Source organism: Macaca fascicularis, chromosome 17 (assembly GCF_037993035.2).
Source record: "Macaca fascicularis isolate 582-1 chromosome 17, T2T-MFA8v1.1".
Classification (NCBI taxonomy): domain Eukaryota; kingdom Metazoa; phylum Chordata; class Mammalia; order Primates; family Cercopithecidae; genus Macaca; species Macaca fascicularis.
This window is the reverse complement of record NC_088391.1, coordinates 8,172,081-8,191,493: the sequence shown is the minus strand read 5'-3', so window position 1 is coordinate 8,191,493 and position 19,413 is coordinate 8,172,081. Positions and strand designations below refer to the sequence as shown.

The 19,413-nt window shown below is 36.3% G+C and overlaps 1 protein-coding gene across 11 annotated transcripts in view; it reads right to left on the bottom strand.

Annotated features, from left to right (window-relative positions):
• Positions 1–19,413, bottom strand: part of PAN3 (poly(A) specific ribonuclease subunit PAN3) — a 158,932-nt gene that overhangs the window by 29,363 nt on the left and 110,156 nt on the right. For all 11 annotated transcript variants that reach the window (XM_074021786.1, XM_005585540.5, XM_045377071.3 and 8 more), the window contains 3 exons: positions 9,417–9,664; positions 4,554–4,658; positions 3,658–3,715 (listed from right to left, as the gene is read on the bottom strand). In XM_074021786.1, coding sequence (XP_073877887.1) covers positions 3,658–3,715; positions 4,554–4,658; positions 9,417–9,664 — 411 coding nt within the window. The remainder of the gene's footprint in view (positions 1–3,657; positions 3,716–4,553; positions 4,659–9,416; positions 9,665–19,413) is intronic.

Below are 19,413 nucleotides of genomic sequence, written 5' to 3'. Positions count from 1 at the left end.
GTCAAATGATAAATTTTGCTTTCCAGCTATTTCATTTATTAAGGAGCACTTAATACAGGATTAATTTCAAATCAGTAAAATATACTGAGCACCTACTATGTACTAATGAACCTAAACTAAAGAAATATACATTCTTACCCTCAAGAGGCCTAGAGAAAAATAAAGAACACAGATTTATATAAAACATGTAAGAGGTAAAGTCCCCATTTAAGAAGTACAATTCGCAATGACACTGGTTCTTAAACGTCAGCACCTGTCACAATCACCTAAAGCCTTGTTAAAACATAGTTTGCTGGGCCCCAATCCCTGAGTTTCTGATACAATCTGAAGTGGGATCCAAGAACTTACAATTCTAACAAGTTCCTAAAAGTCAATGAAAATGAGGCCTCTGGTTAAGGAATCATACTTTGAGAGCTAATACACTATGAAAATACAAAGAACAGAGCAATTCCCAAGGATATTAGGCACTCGTTTGCTATGGGGTTGCTAGTAAATTATTACAACTTACAAATCAATGGTGTTTAACTGATATCCCTTGGAAAGCAATTTGGTTCTATGTACTAAACTTTAAAACCACTTCTACTTTACATTTTCTTTCTGTCTTTTTTTTGTAGACAGAGTCTCACTCTGTCACTCAGGATGGAGCGCAGTGGCACAATCTCACTGCAACCTCCACCTCCCGGATTCAAGCGAGTCTTGTGCCTCAGCCTCCTGAGAAGCTGGAATTACAGGTGGGCGCCATCACACGTGGCTAATTTTTGTATTTTTAGTACAAATGGGGTTTTACCATGTTCGCCAGGCTGGTCTCAAACTTCTGACCTCAAGTGACCCACTCACCTTGGCCTCCCAAAGTGCTGGGATTACAGGTGTCAGTCACTGCGCCCGGAGCTGTTTTCTTTTTTATATATTTTTAAAAGAGCATCAGTTGATCAATTATGTACATTTTTTATGCTTAAAAGTAGAAATAATTATAAAAGTATTTATGAATTATACTGAATCTATATATACATCAGTTTAGAAATATTTGAAGTATTTCTTCTAAGGAAAAAAATATTTCCTACAGAAGAAAAAAATTAAGTAGATGAATATGTTCCTGCACTGTAATTCATGATGCCAAAAACTATATGATCAAGTGTCAAACGGTTGAACCATAATGTAAACAAATGCTAAGCATGAAGGGATAGTCAGAAACATAGGGCGGTGTTTGTTTGAAAATGTCTTAAGTTGAAAATTGTGTGCGTACTGATGAATGATGTAAAGTACTCATGGATAGCCAAAAGAGAATGTGACAAAAAAATTTTAAATATTTTATCATCACTGCAAATGCAGATAAAATTAGTTTTTATTTTTTAAAGTATTTTAAAAGTAGATAAAATACATTCATTTATATTTTACAATAGGAGTTTTAGAGTTCTGTTTTAGACATATAAGTTCTTAATTTATTTGAAGTTGACTTTTTAATGTGGCTTGAGATAATCACCCAATTTTATCTTGTCAATATAGAAAACCATTTTTTGTGGTCAAGCACAGTGGCTCATGCCTGTAATCCCAGCACTCTCAGGAGGCTGAGGCAGGTAGAGCACTTGCATCCAGAAGTTCAAGACCAGCCTGGGCAACATGGTGAGACCCTCTCTACAAAATATACAAAAATTAGCCAAGTGTGGTGGTGTACACCTGTAGCCCCAGCTACTTGGGAGGCTGAGGTGGGGGAATGCTGAAGCCCAGGAGTCAGAGGTTGCAGTGAGCTGCGATCACACCACTGTACTCCAGCCTGGGTGACAGAGCAAGATGCTGCCTCAATCAAAGTTTATTTTTTTAATTAAAAAACCAAAAACCATTTTTCCAATGCTTTCTTTTCCCCACTGATTTGCCACCTTTATCACAGAACGTGTCTGGGCTCTCTGTAATCTGTTCCATTAATCTGTCTAACCCTGTGTCATCATCACGTTTTAGTTACTGTAGACTCAAATCAAACCTCTCCTTCCCTAATACACAAACAAATTCTTCATATGAACATAAATAACAACCATACTCTTCAAAGCACCTTGGATAGTCTTGGCCCTTTATTCTTTGATACATTTTATCATACTTCATGAAAAGATTTGACTGGAAGTTATGCTTTGACTGGAATTCTACTGGATCTATATGTCAGTTTAGAAAAATTGACATCTTACTTGTTCTGTCTTCCTAATCATGAGTAATCTCTACTAATCTACAGAATTTCACTTTACATTATTTAATACTTCTTAATGAATAAATCTCCCCTGCTGAAATCTTACCTATCTTTTGTTGTATTTATTCGTACATACTGATATTGCATTTTTAAACAGCATTTGCTTTTAATTATATTTTGAAGTTAACTGGGTACTGGCCTACAGAAATGCAACTGATGTATTAATCTTATATCCAGCCATTTTCTACAGTTTGTTATTTCAAATAATGTCTAATCTACAGTCACATGATTTACAGATGGCAGTTCTATTTTCTCCTTTCCAGTCTTTGTGCCTTCCATTTTTTTTCTTTTTAAACTTTTGCAAAACCTGGCTAAAGCCTTAAATACAATATTAAACAGTTAAGAAAAATTCCAAGATGAATATTTCAAAGGTTATGACAAGTAAGTTCCTTCCCACCTTACCTGGAAAGATCCATCTTAAGAAATAACAGCCATATTTCTTTTAATTCTTTAGCAATCAAGAGACAACACACACTAGACTATGCTGAATTCCTGATTACAACCAGGCATTTTGAGATGATCTTTATGGCAAATGTGTTCCTACTGTATTATTTATGAAATTTTACTAAATTATATCATACTTCATTTATACAGAGTAAGCTAAGGAAAGATATTTTAATATGCTTTAAGAAATATCGTGGTACAGTCTGAAAAACTTTGGTTTAAGTCTGGAATCAGTCAGTTATTTACCAGCCATTGGTTCTAAAGGTAAGTTACTTAACCTGCCAACTTCAGTATTCCTCATATGTAAAGTGGAAATAATATGTCACAGGATGTTTGTGAGGCATAAAGTAAGACATGTAAAGTATTTAATTAGTATACTGTCTGGCACACAGTAGTCTCACAAATGGTACTAATAATTACCATCCTCTCCTGCTTAAGAACCCATGCTTTATTAAGTTTCAGGAGATAAAAATATTCTAGTGCACAGTAAATCACCATGAATTCTAAAACTATATACACTTTTTATGAACATACGTAAAATTAACAGAAATAAACTAGATGATCAGTAGTATCTTGGGGCTGTTCTTTCTTTTTTTTTTTTTTTGAGACAGGGTCTCACTCTGTCACCCAGGCTGGAGTGCAGTGGGGCGATTATAGCCAGCTCACTGCAGTCTTGACCTTGAGGGCTCAAGTGATCCTCCTGCCTCAGTCTCTCCTGAGTGGCTGGGACTACAAATGTGCACAACCACGCCTAGCTCATTTATTTTCTGTAGAGACATGTTCCCACTATTTTGCTCAGGCTAGTCTCAAACTTCTGGGCTCAAGCAATCCTTCCGCCTCAGCCTCCCAAACTGCTGGGATTACAGGTATAAGCCACCACGCCCAGCCTGGAACTCTTCTTAGTAATGCATAAAACATGTACTACCACATAAGAATTATAACAGCCTTTAAAAGAGAGGAAGGATCAACTTGCATTTTACCTGGCATATCTGCTTGATCAATTTGAGCCATTGTTATTAAATGTCTGTTGATCAGCTCCTATGAAACAGAAATAAGTATATTTCTATTTAAACACAGATTCTGAACCCTGGATTTCCTATTATAATTAAATAACCTAAATATTAATATTTTTGGCATGTGCACTTTTTAAATATTAAAATCATGAAACAACATTTCTAAACATGGTAAAATGTCTGAACTCCAGGCCCAGATAGACTTAGACTTGCCCATAATTAAGACTGAGTTTAAGTAGCTGTGCCACTTACACACAGGTAGCTGGGCTACCCAAAACACATGACTAACACTGTGGCTGAAAATTCAAGGTCTACTAGTAAGCTGGTAATAATTAATTTAAAAAGCACTATACTGGTAGAACTCACTTCTATGAAACAAAAATATTTCTGAGAATCTGAGTGTAAAGTGAAATTCTACATATCAAATAACTAGTTGTTTACCAAAAATTAAACAAAACACTTTTGTAAAACATTCTTTTAAAAAAATATTGAGCTCTCTTAAAAGTTAATTCCTGGGCCAAACTACTTATTTTTAACCTACACCTATTAGAAGAATACTGTTAGAAACCATTGAAATTATTTATATACTTCAAAGAGCCTTTTCAATAGAAATAAAATGAAGTACAGAAGAGCGAACCATTTAAATAGCTATTCTACGTTTTATATCCTAACACAAAATTTATTTGAAATTTTTTTGAAAGACAGGTTTCCTTAAACACACCAATTAAAACTTATAAATTCGATGTGCTTTACTACAGCATATTTGATTAAATAATATGATTTGAAAAGAGCTCTGTTCTTTCCCCTGTTCACTAAAGCACAGGAGACATTAAGTATTCTTACTATGAATTCTGAAAGCATACCTGTCGGAGTTCATCGGCCATGAAGAAGGAAGGTGCATTTGCTTTCGGTTGCATATAAGCAACGTGAGGTGCAGTCGGAGGATAAATATGATAGTTTGGAAACACCTAAAAAGGTAGGAAGGGGGTAAATATAATCACTATTTTTCTTTCTTTTTTTCTTTTTTTCAGACAGTGTCTTGCTCTGTCGCCCAGGCTGGAGTGCAGTGGCGCAATCTCGGCTCACTACAACCTCCGCCTCCCGGATTCAAGTGATTCTCCTGCCTCAGCCTCACGAGTAGCTGGGATTACAGGCACCCGCCATCATGCCCAGCTAATTTTTCTATTTCTGTAGAGACAAGGTTTCACCACATTGGCCAGGCTGATCTTGAACTCCTGACCTCAGGTGATCCACCTGCCTCGGCCTCCCAAAGTGCTGGGATTACAGGTGTGAGCCATCATGCCCAGCCTCACTAATTTTTCATAATCGATAAGCTTTATCAGTGTTTTGATAAAATTTTAATCTTTACATGATAGTAATAAATTTTAATACATTTTAAAGCTGTAAATAATATTGAAGTAAAAACCTCAGAGAATAGCTGTTATAGAATACTTTCTGAAAGAATTTCATATTAAAAATAATATTTCAGCTGGCACGGTGGCTCACACCTGTAATCCCAGCACTTTGGGAGGCTGAGGTGGGCGGATGACCTGAGGTCAGGAGTTCGAGACCAGCCTGACCAACATGGAGAAACTCCGTCTCTACTAAAAATACAAAATTAGCCAGGTGTGGTGGCACAAACCTGTAATCCCAGCTACTTGGGAGGCTGAGGCAAGAGAATCGCTTGAACCCGGGAGGTGGAGGTTGCAGTGAGTGGAGATCGCGCCATTGCACTCCAGCCTGGGCAACAAGAGCGAAACTCTGTCTCAAATAAATAAATAAATAAATAAATAAATAAATATAATATTTCAGTAATCAATTAAAAATCTAATGAGCCAGCCTGGCCAACATGGTGAAACTCCATCCCTACTAAAAATACAAAAATTATCCTGGCTAACACGGTGAAACCCTGTCTCTATTAAAAATACAAAAAATTAGCCGAGTGTGGTGGCATGCACCTGTAGTCCTAGCTACTCAGGAGGTTGAGGCAGAATCATTTGAACCCAGAGGCGAGTTTGCACTACTGCAAACTCGTTTGCAGTGAGTCGAGATTGCACTACTGCATTCCAGCCTGGGTGACAGAGCGAGACTCCATCTCAAAAAAAAAAAAAAAAAAAAAAAAAAAAGTTAGCCACGCTTAGTGGCAGGCGCCTGTAATCCCAGCTACTCAGGAGACTGAGGCAGGAGAATTGCTTGAAACTGGGAGGTGGAGGCTGCAGCGAGCCGAGATCATGCCACTGCACTCCAGCCTGGGTGACAGAGCAAGACTCTGTCTCAAAAAAAAAAAAAAAAAAACCTAATGAGAAAGAAAACATTTCTTCAGATACAATAAAATTTAAGCTCCACTGAGAAGACAAAAGTAGCTCTTTGGAAGAAATGTCACATAGTCAGCCTTCTGTATCCCTGGGTTCTGTATTCAAGGATTGGACCAACCATGGGTAGGAAATATTCAGGGGAAAAAAATGACAACACAACAATAAGAAGTAATACAAATTAAAAATACAGTGTAACAACTATTCGCAGACCACTTATACTGCATTAGGTATTATAAGTAATCTAGAGATAATTTAAAGTATACAGGAGGATGTGTATAAGATCTACACAAATACTATGTCATTCTGTATCAGGGAATTGAGCACCCAGGAATTTTGCTATATGTGGGAGTCCTGGAATCAATCCCCCTTGGATACTAAGCGGCAACTATACAAACAGTTCATCACCACTTTTTGAAAGCAACTGGGAGCAAGGAAGGAGAAATTAAAGGTGTTTGGGTACTGGGAGGTAACAAAGGAACATTGCCCTGACTGCCCAAAGGATTCTCCCCTTCACAGGCATTTTGTGGCCAAACTAAACAAAGTGTTATTCAAACCCATTCTAGGTCAGCAGGTTAAGTGAACAGAAGGATACAATAATACATTTACCTTCCAAGCAAACTACAATAAAGTTACTACATCAGCTTCCAGCTTCTTGTCTTTCATTCTTCCAACTGGACTCATCCCACCACCCTTTCTTCTCTTTATCACTCTTTTCTCTCTCTCCTTCACTGGTCCATGATACAAAATCAAAGTTCAGTTTTAAATATCTTTTCTATTTCTTCATTCTTTCATTTTAAACAATGAAACTGTTTTTCTCTTTTAAAAACTAATTCAGCTGATTTGTGCTGCCTCAACATGACTGCTCTGATCTAGATCTCAACTAGGAAGCAGTTTTGTGATACTGGTAAGGTTTCCTTTAGCCTGTGTCTGCAGGAAGAGTAATATCTCTTTTTTCTCGTGTTGGTTTCCTTATATAACAGCATAGTTTAGGCTGGACACAGTGGCTCACGCCTGTAAACCCAACACTTCAGAGGTCAAAGTGGGCGGATCACTTGAGGTCAAGAATTTGAGATCAGCCTGGCCAACTGGGTAAAACTCCATCTCTATTAAACATACAAAAGTTAGCAGGGCATGGTGGTGTGCGTCTGTAGTCCCAGCTACTAGGGAGACTGAGGTGGGAGGATGCTTGAACCCAGGAGGCGGAGGTTGCTGTGAGCAAAGATTGCACCACTGCCCTCCAGCCTGGGTGAAAGAGGGAGAATCTATCTCAAGAAAAAAAAATAATAAATAATAATAATAATAATAAATATATATATAGTGTGTGAGGGGTAAAAACATTATTAAAATGTGCCATATTTAATCTCTATAAAACTGGTGGAGGTAAATTTAATCTCTATAAAATTGGTGGAGGTAATTTTGTGCCAAAGAGCCTCCATATACATTAAACTAAATTTCTTTCTACAAATAAAATTAAAAGGTAAATGATTATAAAACATAATAAACGAAAAAGGCTAAAACACTCATGGATTCCTTATTTGAAAGAACAAAGAGAAGTCTCTACCTACCTATTTTTTTGATCTTCTGTTTGGAAAGTGGTTCTGTGATAATGTTTGAAAGATTTCTGATTTTTAAAAAGCCCACAAAACTGTTAGCTATTTTATTATTTTTAAAAAGCAGTTTACATGACTTACAACTATTTCTATAAATGTTTTCACATCTATTTCTCATAGAATAGTTAGGTATTAATATCCTTATTTTACAATTGGAGAAACAGTTTCATAAGTACATAGATTCACGAGTCTAAAAACAATGTGGCGCAAACAAAAAAAAGAAGTATGCTTTCTTTTCACTCAAATTCTCTTAGTAAAATATTAAATTCAATCAAAATAAGTTAACTTTGAGGATCAAAACGGCATATTGAAATCCAAATAATGTTTCATATAAGCCTATCATCTATGACTGTCAAATGTCTATAGATTAGATCAGCTTCCGTTATTTTAATGTAGCAATCCCCAACCTTTTTGGCACCAGGGACTGATTTCGCGGAAGACAATTTTTCCATGGACAAGGGGGTGGGGGTGAAGGGATATTTTTGGCATGATTCAAATGCATTACATTGATTGTGCACTTTATTTCTATTATTATCACATTGTAACATATAATGAAATAATTATACAACTTACCGTAATATAGAATCAATGGGAGCTTGTTTTCCTGCAACTAGGCAGTCCCATCTGGGCGTGATGGGAAACAGTGACAGATCATCAAGGACTAGATTCTCATAAGGAGCACACAACCTAGATCCTTGGCATGCACAGTTTACAACAGGGTTCATGTTCCTATGGAATCTAATGCCGCCACTGATCTGACACAAGGAGGAGCTCAGATGGTAATGAGAGCAATGGGGAGTGGGTGTAAATACAGATGAAACTTCACTTACTTGCCCACTGCTCACCTCCTGCTGTGAGGCCTGGTTCCTAACACTGGTCTATGGTTCAAGGATTAGGGACCCCTGTTTTAGTGGACTCTGGCTTTCTCACTCATGAGGCCTTCATCTACTACTTATTTTTCTAGGGTAAATAAAATAATTTTTGAATACGGACGAAGTAATGAAGCTAAAAAAGGTACAATTTACATAACATGGAATCCTTCCCTCTCCTTCTCCATTCATTCTCGCCCCCTTGACTCCTGTCCCTTCTCCCTGTCCTGGAACATTACTAATTGACTCTGATAAGAAATCTTTCTTTCTGGCCATGTTCTTCCTCTCTTGGTCTTCATATTCATGTCTCCTCTGGGGCCACCTCTTCCCAACTGTTTCATGATTCTTCTCTCACTTCATCACCAGTCCTTTGGTAACTCTTTCCTCATCTATAATCATGGCTCTCTTTGGTCTGACTCTTCTACCTCCTTAGCAAAGGGCCATACTGCAGGCCCCTTATCACTATGTGTCACTCCACCATCCACAGATCTAGCTGTTAAATAACCACCTCATCTGAAATAAGGGTTTATCATTGATTTGCTTCCAGTAACTACTGAGGACATACCATCTACTTTTTCTAGCTTCTTACTAGAGGTTAAACTATCTATACCTAAAAACAAATGTCAGCAGGCATCAACTCCAGCTAGTACAAGGTAAACCCATAAGCAAAACATGCCATAGAGTACTAAAGTAAGAGCATGGATATAATCTAATTTCTGATTAAACCAGATTAGTCTAAAACTAGAGTTATTAGTAAGGCAGAACTAGATAAATTTGAAGAGTTGAGAAGAGACTAGACTTCTCATCTAAGTGAGAAAATGAAATACTTTTTTGCATCACAATAAAAAGCTGCAGGAGGGGGTGGACCACCTCATTACTAAAAGGACCTGTTACAAGAGAGTACTAAAATGTCCTCTTTAATGCAAACATACCATTCCAGTCAAAGGTGCTGGAGTTGTGTCTGTATAGAAGTAAGTCGTTCCACCAACAGTTTCCTTTTGGATCACCTGACCAGAAGATGGAGTCTGAGAAACAGGATTATTAACAGATGTAGAGGCACTAGAAGGCACCATGTAACTTGCTGGATTTGGAGTGTGACTTCTTCTTCTGGGAGCAGGAGAAGTATGTGGAGTAATCTTGGGGGAATGAAGAGGGGAAGACCCAGCAGACAACGACATTCCTGAAGAAGATGTAAAAATGTTTCTTAATGGAGCAATAAATGGTTTTAGAGAAAAAGTCTGGAAAATAAAATGCAAACATTCATTTGGAAGAAACATCATCTTTGGGATCTTAAGTGCACAAAGATGAAGGAAATAATTTTATCTTGTTTTGTTGTAGAAAAAGCTCTGACTAAAGCAAATGTAAAGTTTCTTTTTTCAAATGTAGTTATTCCCAAATATGTTAGCAGATTTATTGAAAGAACAGTCTCCTCCATATCAAGGTTTACATCACAAACTTTAATAGCAAGAATGACCAAAAATTTAATAAATTAATGGAAGGGTGGGAAGTAACCGAATTGGGGCTCTTTATAAAATTAAGCCTTTTATAAAAGAAAAACTTTTATAAAAGGCATAATTCCTTTTTTATTAAGAATCATTAACAATACAAATAGCACATTCCCCAAACATATTACAGTATTAAAAATTCAAATTATCTATGAAGAGCTACTAGATTTCATTCAGCCAAATATAATTAACAAAATTGTTTGAAAAAGCAAAAAAAAAAAAAAAAAGTTGAAATACATAGCAGCTTAAGTGCCATATGTTTAATATCAAGCAGTCTGTTGTTCTGATGCCTTTTTGTCATTAACTCTAAACAGGCATATCCTGAAAATTTCTACAGATGCGTACTATTTAAAATTAGGCCAATTGATACCATTATGTTCTAGAGGAACCACCACAACCAATAAGAAACATTATGTGCAGAGCACCCTCTATCATTGGAGAAAGGGAAAGGACAATTGTCTTTACCCTTCAGGAGATTCCAAGCTAGCTGAGAAAAAAAGACCAGGTCACATGTAAAAGACATAAAATAACTTAAAAAAATATATATACACTAATGCACTACAACTACATGCATAAATGCTGATGAAATGCAAATTAATTAAAACCAGGTAGAGTTAATCAAAGGCTTAATGGAGTGATCAGTTCTGAGCAGATTAAAAAGGGTATTTAGAGCAACAGTTACTCTTCCTGAAAAAAAAAGAGCTTATCCAGGAACTGTTTTCTGGCTATTTGGTGAATGCCTAAAAACCTTCAACACTGAGGTAATATGCCACCTCACAATACAAGAAAAGGGTTACCAAAAAATGCCTCTAGTCACAAAATTATGATTACCAGGGATATGAGTTTCAATGTCTAATAATTCATAAGATACCAACATGTTTTCTGAAAACATGTAGGTGAACAAAAATAAGCAGAGAACTGAAGTAATACTTTTCTTTTCTCTGAATAGCCCTCTGTACTTTCTGAAGAGCCTCAACATAATTATTTCTGGTTTTCTGAGCAACTAAATAGGCAGGTGAGGTAAGTCGGGCTATAAACACCACAGGACATACATGCAAAGTCAACAGCAAAGCCAACACTCAAACTCAACTCTACGAATTCCCAATCTAGTACTCCTACTACTATAACACAATGTCTACTGCATTGAGATTAAAATAGGATAGGAATTCTCAAGTTATGTCTCAAATGTGTGTAAAAGAAAATTAAACCCCAAACTCCTTAAAACTATGAAGCCAAATTACTATATTGATATAAACCTTTTATTTTTTAAAAACTATTCCAGAGCTCTGTTTCTAACTCTATATTGTACATTTAATTAAAGGTTAATCCATACAGCAAAAATTATATTAGACTATTATCAATGGATAAAAACTTCCTACTTGTCTAAAATGAAATGCATTTTAGACAGTTTTTCCTAAAGCTAGTCTCTAAGACTTTCCAAACTAAAACTGGCCAAGTAACCAAAGATGAGTAAATTTGTTTACTATTATGACATTAAGTAACACAAAAGAACTACAATTCTTGAGCCAGGCACTAATCGAAGTGTTCCACATCCATCAGTCTACTTAATCCTCACAACCACCCTGTGAGGTAGATATAGCATATTTATTTCACAGAGGAGAAACTAACTTAAAAGATCAAAATAATTACCGTAAGGACAAATAGAGGTAATTCAACAAAAGAATCAAGATTCAAACTCAGGTTGATTTAATTACAAACTCTGTGCTCTCAGCCAACATGCTATATAGTTGCCCAGTTCCTAAGTCTTGCACACTCAGAAAAACAGGAAATCAATTACATGTTTTACTAGCTTTAGTGTGACTACTGAAGCTATGTGTAGCATGGGCTGAAGGGAAAGATTCTGACATCAAAGTAGGTATGTAAGAGAGACTAAAAGTAGAATCTTTCTTTAAGGCTGAATACATGGAAAGAGATGACCATAAAAACAATCTAAGGTGAGTTAAGATAGAAATTCATGTACAGTAGAATTTACACTATAGAGTATCAAGAGTTCTCTTAAGAATTCTAAATTTTGTGAAGTTATTTTAATATAAAGCTGCAGAAATAAAATTTGAGTTCACCTCTGAGCTGAGGCTGATTGGAGTTACTTAAATACATTTAAAATGTAAGCTGAGTGCAGTGGTGTGGGCCTGTAGTCCCAGCTACCTGAGGGGGCTGAGGCAGGAGATTCGCTTGAGCCCAAGGGTTTGAGGCTACGTGAGCCATACAGCGCCCATGAACAGCCACTGTGCTCCAATCTGGGCAACATAGCAAGACCCTGTCTCTTTAAGGCGGGGTGGTGGGGAGAGGAAAACAAGAAAAAGAAAAGAAAGAGCATTCAAAATAAAACACGTACAACAGTAAGTATCACCCCGCCCCATAAGGATAATAGGATATTTAAATTGCATAGGAAATTAAAAACTAAATTACTAAAATACCTAATCTAATCACAAAAGGCACAGCTTTTTGGCACCTGTATATTTTACAAGTGTGTTAAAGAACTGAGTAAAATATCTACACATCTGCTTGGAGAGAGGTATTCTGTATTTAGTATTATGAAGACAATACTAACAAGATGCCCATTCTTAAGTGCCTATATACAGTACTAAATTATAAACAGCAAGAAAGAATAGAATCACACTACAGGAACAAGTAGTTTAAAATAGGATGCTGAATTAAAATGAACAGATTCTGCTCAAATTAAGAAAATGTGATTGAAAGTTAAGAATTCTTAATTTAAAATGGCATCTTCCATTGCACATTATTTAATATTTAACCACAGGAATCTTATGCAAAAAAGGGTTTGAGGAAACAATTTGATATAATAAAACTAGAGGTCTTCTTTTAATAATGAGGTACATCAGACAAACCATAATAGAAGTTTCTTCTTCATTAGAAATTTCATGTTTCACACATATTCTCATATAATTTCAATCTTTCCACATGCAGCAGGGAAAGGGCTACCAATGGTTATTGGAACACCCTGATATTAACTGACAATCAACAGAATACCAAAGCAAATATAATAATACATAGAAGATCAGCATAAGAAACAACCTAGAAGAATGAAAATTTGTATTTTAAATATTCTAAATTAAGAATATTTCACTTTTGTATTTCATTTTTTGTATTACTTCTTGTCATTTACTCTTGAAATGACATTCTGATGACATTAGTATAGAATAATTACACTATAACTTCTAAAGTGAATATGCAGACTGAGATATTTAAAAGTAATATATCATAAATTAACTGCTTTAGGGCATTTGAAAAATTATTCTCAAAAGTACCCAATTCAAATAAAAGTAAGGAACAATATAGGAATGTCCACTGGAGAAATTAACCGGAACTGACAAAATAAAGAAATGAGATAAAAAACTTCAAGGCTAATTTATAAAGGCAAAGCATCACTGTTTTTTTGGATGGCACAATTCTATTTCTGGAAAACCTAAGACAAACAACATAAAAAACTCCTGAAAATAATTACAGAATTATTAGAGTAAATGATAGAAAATTAATACATACCAAATCAGCACCCTTCCTAAATACAACCAACCAGTCAGTATAATATTATTTCTGGAAAATGAGAGACTAAACTAACATGGACACTCTCCCTCAACCCCTACCAATGTTACGAATGCACAGAACTGTGAGATAAAACACAACACCCCAGCATTTAAAATATACCTGATTTAAAAAAAAAAAAAAAAAAAAAGGGCCAGTCACAGTGGCTCAGATGTATAATCCCAGCACTTTGGGAGGCCGAGGCGGGCAGACCACCTGAGGTCAGGAGTTCAAAACAGCCTGGCCAACATAGCGAAACCCCATCTCTACTAAAAGTACAAAAATTAGCTGGGTGTGTTGATGTGCATCTGTAATCCCAGCTACTCAGAAGGCCGAGGCAGGAGAATCACTTGAACCTGGAAGGTGGAAGTTGCCGTGAGCCGAGATTGCACCATCGTACTCCAGCCTGGGCAACAGAATAAAACTCTGTCTCAAAAAGTAAATAAATAAATAAATAACAAAAAATAAATTAAAACCCCCAAAGCAAGAAACTAAAGCAGAATCTAAAGTCAGGAGCTTATGTTGTGGAGTTTGGGGAATTATAAGCTAGGTCAGATACAGTCTCTACAGCTGAGTTTCTAAGGCCCACAAGGGTAGATGAAAAGTGGCCATGAGCCCATAGAATACAGAAAATGAAACTAAAACCCCTGTGTAAAACCAGGACTCTGGAAAAGCAGTAAATATAGGACAAAACCATTTCTATCAGCTCATAGAACCAAAAGGGAAGCCTGTTTATGGAACAGCAATGGAGAAAAAAGAGGAAGGTTGGAGGACCGAGGTGATGTCTTAAGAGAAATGGAAACCACATGCCTGTTCTATGCATAAGTACAAGAGAGAAAATCCTCATGAGATTCCATGCTACAGAATCCCGACAAATCAACACAATACTCAACTTACTTTAGAAAACCTCTTCAGACACCTTGCTGAAGCAAACACCAAACTATTTTGATGAATACTTTCACAAAATGACAACATATAAGAACCTTCCCCAGAAAATAATCCCACTTAAAAGAACTCGTAAGAACCAGCACGTACAACATACTTGAGAATTAACAAACCAAGAAGAAAGAGTCCACGTAACAGAACCATATAAAACAGATTATAAAATATAATTACTACTGAGGTGATTAAGAATATGAAAGAAGTGACAAACATCACAAAAGAATAAGGTGTTTGTTCTTCCAAAACAGAGCGCACTGGCTAAGAGTGAAAATATAAGCATTAAAATTAAAGGGAAAAAAACCATCAAAAGATGCATTAAATAGTAAAGTACATAAATCAAAGAGGGAAACAATAAATTAAAGTAGATAAATCAAAGAGGGAAACAATAAATAAAGATCTGAGGAAATTACCTAGAAATAAAACTTGGAAAATTACCTAGATACAAAATAATGAAAATGTAAATATCCAGGAGAAGAAGAATACTGGAGAAGCAACATTTGAAAAAAAAAAAAAAAGATTTGTGATTTTCAAGAACTCAGCACATAACTCCTTTGCACATAACTCCTCATTCAAGAAGTCCTAAGTAAGAGTTCTCAGCAGAGGCTGGGTGTGGTAGCTGAGCCCTGTGATCCCAGCATTTTGGGAGGCTGAGGCAGGAGAATTGCTTGAGTCGAGGCATTAGAGGCCGGTCTGGGCAACATGGTGAAACCCCGTCTCTACAAAAAATATAAAAAATTAGGCCGGGTACGGTGGCTCACGCCTGTAATTCCAACACTTTGGGAGGCCGAGGCAGGTGGATCACCTGAGGTCAGGAGTTCGAGACCAGCCTGGCCAACATGGTGAACCCCCGTCTCAACTAAAAATATAAAAATTAGCCAAACATGGTGGCATATGTCTGTAATGCCAGCTACTTGGGAGGCTGAGGCAGGAGAATCACCTGAACCCGCAAGGCAGAGGTTGCAGTGAGCAGGGGTCACACCACTGTTCCAGCCTGGATGACAAGAGTGAAACTCCATCTCAAAAACTAAACTAAACTAAACTAGAGTAGACTAGACTAGACTAGACTAAACTAAACTAAAGTAAAATAAAATAAAATAAAATAAAATAAAATAAAAATAAACCAGACATGGTATGCCTCTGTAGTCCCAGCTACTCAAGAGGCTGAGGTGGAAAGATTGCTGGAGCCCAGGGAGGAAGAGGGTGAAGTGAGCTATGATCGTGCCACTGCACTCAGGCCTGGGTGACAGACAGATGCTGTTTAAAAAAAAAGTTCTGAGTAAAATAAGTCCTTTCTACCAATTACGCAAAAATGTAGCATGCGAAAGACAAAGAGAAAATCTTAAAAGTTACCAGAAAAGAGACAAATGATCTAACGAAAGAAAAATACGCTAACTATCAGCAACACTAAACAATGAAATTTTCAACGGAGAAAAGATAACTGTCTACTTGAAATTTATATACAATCTACAAATGAAGAGAGAAAGACACGTTTAAGGTTTGTCACTCGCATCTCCATGGTGAAAGAACTATTAAACGATCAACTTCACTAAAAAGGAAATTCCCCCCTTAAAAGGCATGGAATGTCAGAATATGTGAGAAAATCTGAATAAGCACTAACAGTAAAAGAATAATAAAAGTCAAAGTATAACTAAAATTCTAGACAACTAAAACACTGAAGGGGGACAGGAAGGCTCAAAGTCACTAAAAATTCTTGTATTGGCCAGGCGCGGTGGCTCACGCCTATAATTCCTGCACTTTGGCAGGCTGAGGCGGGTAGATCACTTAAGGTCAGGAGTTCGAGACCAGAATGGCCAACATGGTGAAACCCCATCTCTGCTAAAAATACAAAAAATTAGCCAGGCGTGGTGGCGGGCACCTGTAGTCCCAGCTACTCGGGAGGCTGACGCAGGAGAATCATTTGAACCCAGGAGGCGAAGGTTGCGGTGAGCCGAGGTCACGCCACTATACTCCAGCCTGGGCAACTGAGAGAGACTTCATCTCAAAAAAAATAAATAAAAATCTTGTATTAATATTTTTACTGCCCATCTCTTCAACGATTCCATACTTAAAGAATGAACGGTAAAAATCTAGTGGTGACCATGTGAAACAGAAACATAATATGTAATATCCAACACCTAATTTCATACCATACACAAAAATTACTTCAAAATGAGTCAAAAACCTATATGTACAAAACACAACAAAAAAAAACATAGGTATAAACCATTGTGACTTTTAGTCGAGCAATGGCTGCTTAAGATATGACAAATACTGCCAGTGGAGCAGATGCAAGAAATAAATAACAAACAAATAAATAAATAAAAGATAGGACAAATAAGGCACAAGCAACCAAAAACATTTTTTTAATCAGGCTTCATCAAAATTTAAAACTTTTTGTAACTCATAGGAAACTATCAAGAAAGTGAAAAGGCAACTCACAAAATAGGAGAAAATATTTGCAAATCATATATTTAATAAAGGTCTAATATGCGATGGTCAGTTCAATAGATGTTGAAAAAATATTTGACAATATTTAACATCCCTTTATGATAAAAACTCACAACAAACTGGGTAAAAAAGAAACTTACATCAAAACAATAAAAGTTAATATATGACAAACCCACAGCTAACACCACATTGAATGAGAACAATTAAAAGCCCAGCACTTTGGGACGCCAAGACAGGAAGATCGTTTGAGCTCAGGAACTTGAAACCAGCCTGAACAACATGGCAAAACTCCATTTCTACTAAAAATTCAAAAAATTAGGGCATGGTGGTGTGCACCTGTAGTCCCAGCTACTCAGGAGGAGGCTCAGGTGGGAGGATTGCTTGAGCCCAGGAGGCGGAGGTTGCAGTGAGCCAAGATTGTACCACTGAACTCCAGTCTGAGTGACAGAGTGAGACCCCGTCTTAAAAAAAAAAAAAAAAAAGCCTTTCCTCTAAGATCTGGAACAAGACAAGGATGCCCATTTTCATCACTTTTATTCAATATAGTACTGGAAGTCCTAGCCACAGCAATTAGGCAAGAGAAAAAAAAACAAAGGTAACCAGATTGGAAAGGAAAAATCTAAATCTAATCATCCTTGTTTGTAGACAACATGGTATTAGATTTAGAAACACCAAAAGACTCCACCCAAAAACTGTCAAAAGTGATAAACAAACTTAGTAAAAGTTTCAGGAAACCAACTTAAAAAAACCAGTATCATTTATATATGCCAACAGTGAACAACCTGAAGAAGAGATCAAGAAAGCAATCCCATCTACAATAGCTACAAAAAATATAAAATATCTAGGAATAAATTTAACCAAAGTAGTGAAAGATCCCTATAAGCAAAACTATAAAACACTGACGAAAGAAACTGAAGAGGACACAAAAAGAGTGAAAGATATGCCATGCTCATGAATTGGAAGAATTAATATTGTTAAAATGTTACTACTACCCAAAGCAATCGACAGATTCAACACAATCTATCAAAATATCAAGGACATTCTTTGCATAAACAGAAAAAAACAATCCAAAATTCATATGAAACTACAAAAATCTTAACAGCCAAAGCATTCTGAGCAAAACTAACAAAGCACGAAACATCTACTACTTGCTTCAAAATATGTTACAAAGTCACAGTAACCGAAACAGTACGGTACCTGCATAAAAGCAGACACACAGACCAATGGAACAGAACAGGGAACTTGAAATAAATTCACATATTTATAGGCAACTAATTTTCCAGAAAGGTGCTAAGAACACATATTGGGGAAAAGACAGTCTCTTCAATAAATGGTGTTTGGGAAACTGGATAACTACATGCAGAGAATGAAGTTATGTCCCTTTCTCTTACCATATGCAAAGGTCAAATCAAAATGGATTAAAGACTTAAATTTAAGGCTTGAAACTATTAGGATAAAAACACTGGGAAAACCCTTCAGGACATTAATCTGGGCAAAGATATTTTGGGTAAGATCTCAAAAGCATAGGCAACAAAAGCAAAAATAGACAAATGGGGCTATATTAGACTAAAAAGTATCTGCACAGCAAAGGAAACAATCAACAAAGTGAAGACAATTTGCAGAATGAGAGAATATATATGCACACTATCCCTTCATCAGGAAATTAATGATTAGTATAAAGAACTCAAACATCTCAATAGCAAAAATAAATAAATAAATAAATCCAAATAGTCTGATTTTAAAATAGGCAAAAGATCAGGACAGACATTTCTCAAAAAAAGACAAACAAATGACCAAGTTATATGAAAAAAGTCCAGAATTATTAATCATCAGGGAAAAGGAAATCAAAACCACAATGAGATCATATTACCCCAGTTGAAGTGGCTTTTATCAAAAAGACAAAAATAATGAATACTGGTGAGGATACGAGAAAGGAGAACATCGGTATACTATTGATGGGAATGAAAACGAGTACAGCCACTATGGAAAACAATATGCAGGTTCCTCAAAAAAACTAAAAACAGAACTGCCATATGATCCAGCAATCCCACTGCTGCTGGGTTTATACAAAGAGAAAAGTCAGTATGTAGAAGAGATATCTACATTCCCACGTTTATTGCAGGACTATTCACAATAGCCAAGACAGAGAGTCAACTGAAGTGTCCATTAATGGATGAATGAATAAAGAACATGTGATACATGCATACAACAAAATATTCTTCGGTCATAAAAAAAAAAATGACATCCTGTCATTTTCAGCAATATAGATGGTACCAGAGATCATTATGTTAAGTGAAATAAGGCCAGGAACAGGAAAATAAACACTGCATGTTCTTGCTCATACGCAGGAGCTTAGACAGTAGATCTCATAGAGATAGAAAGTAAACTGGTGGTTACCAGAAGTTGGGAAGTATTGGTGGGTGGGGGACTGAAGAGGTTAGTTAACAGGTACAAAAATACGTTTAGAAGG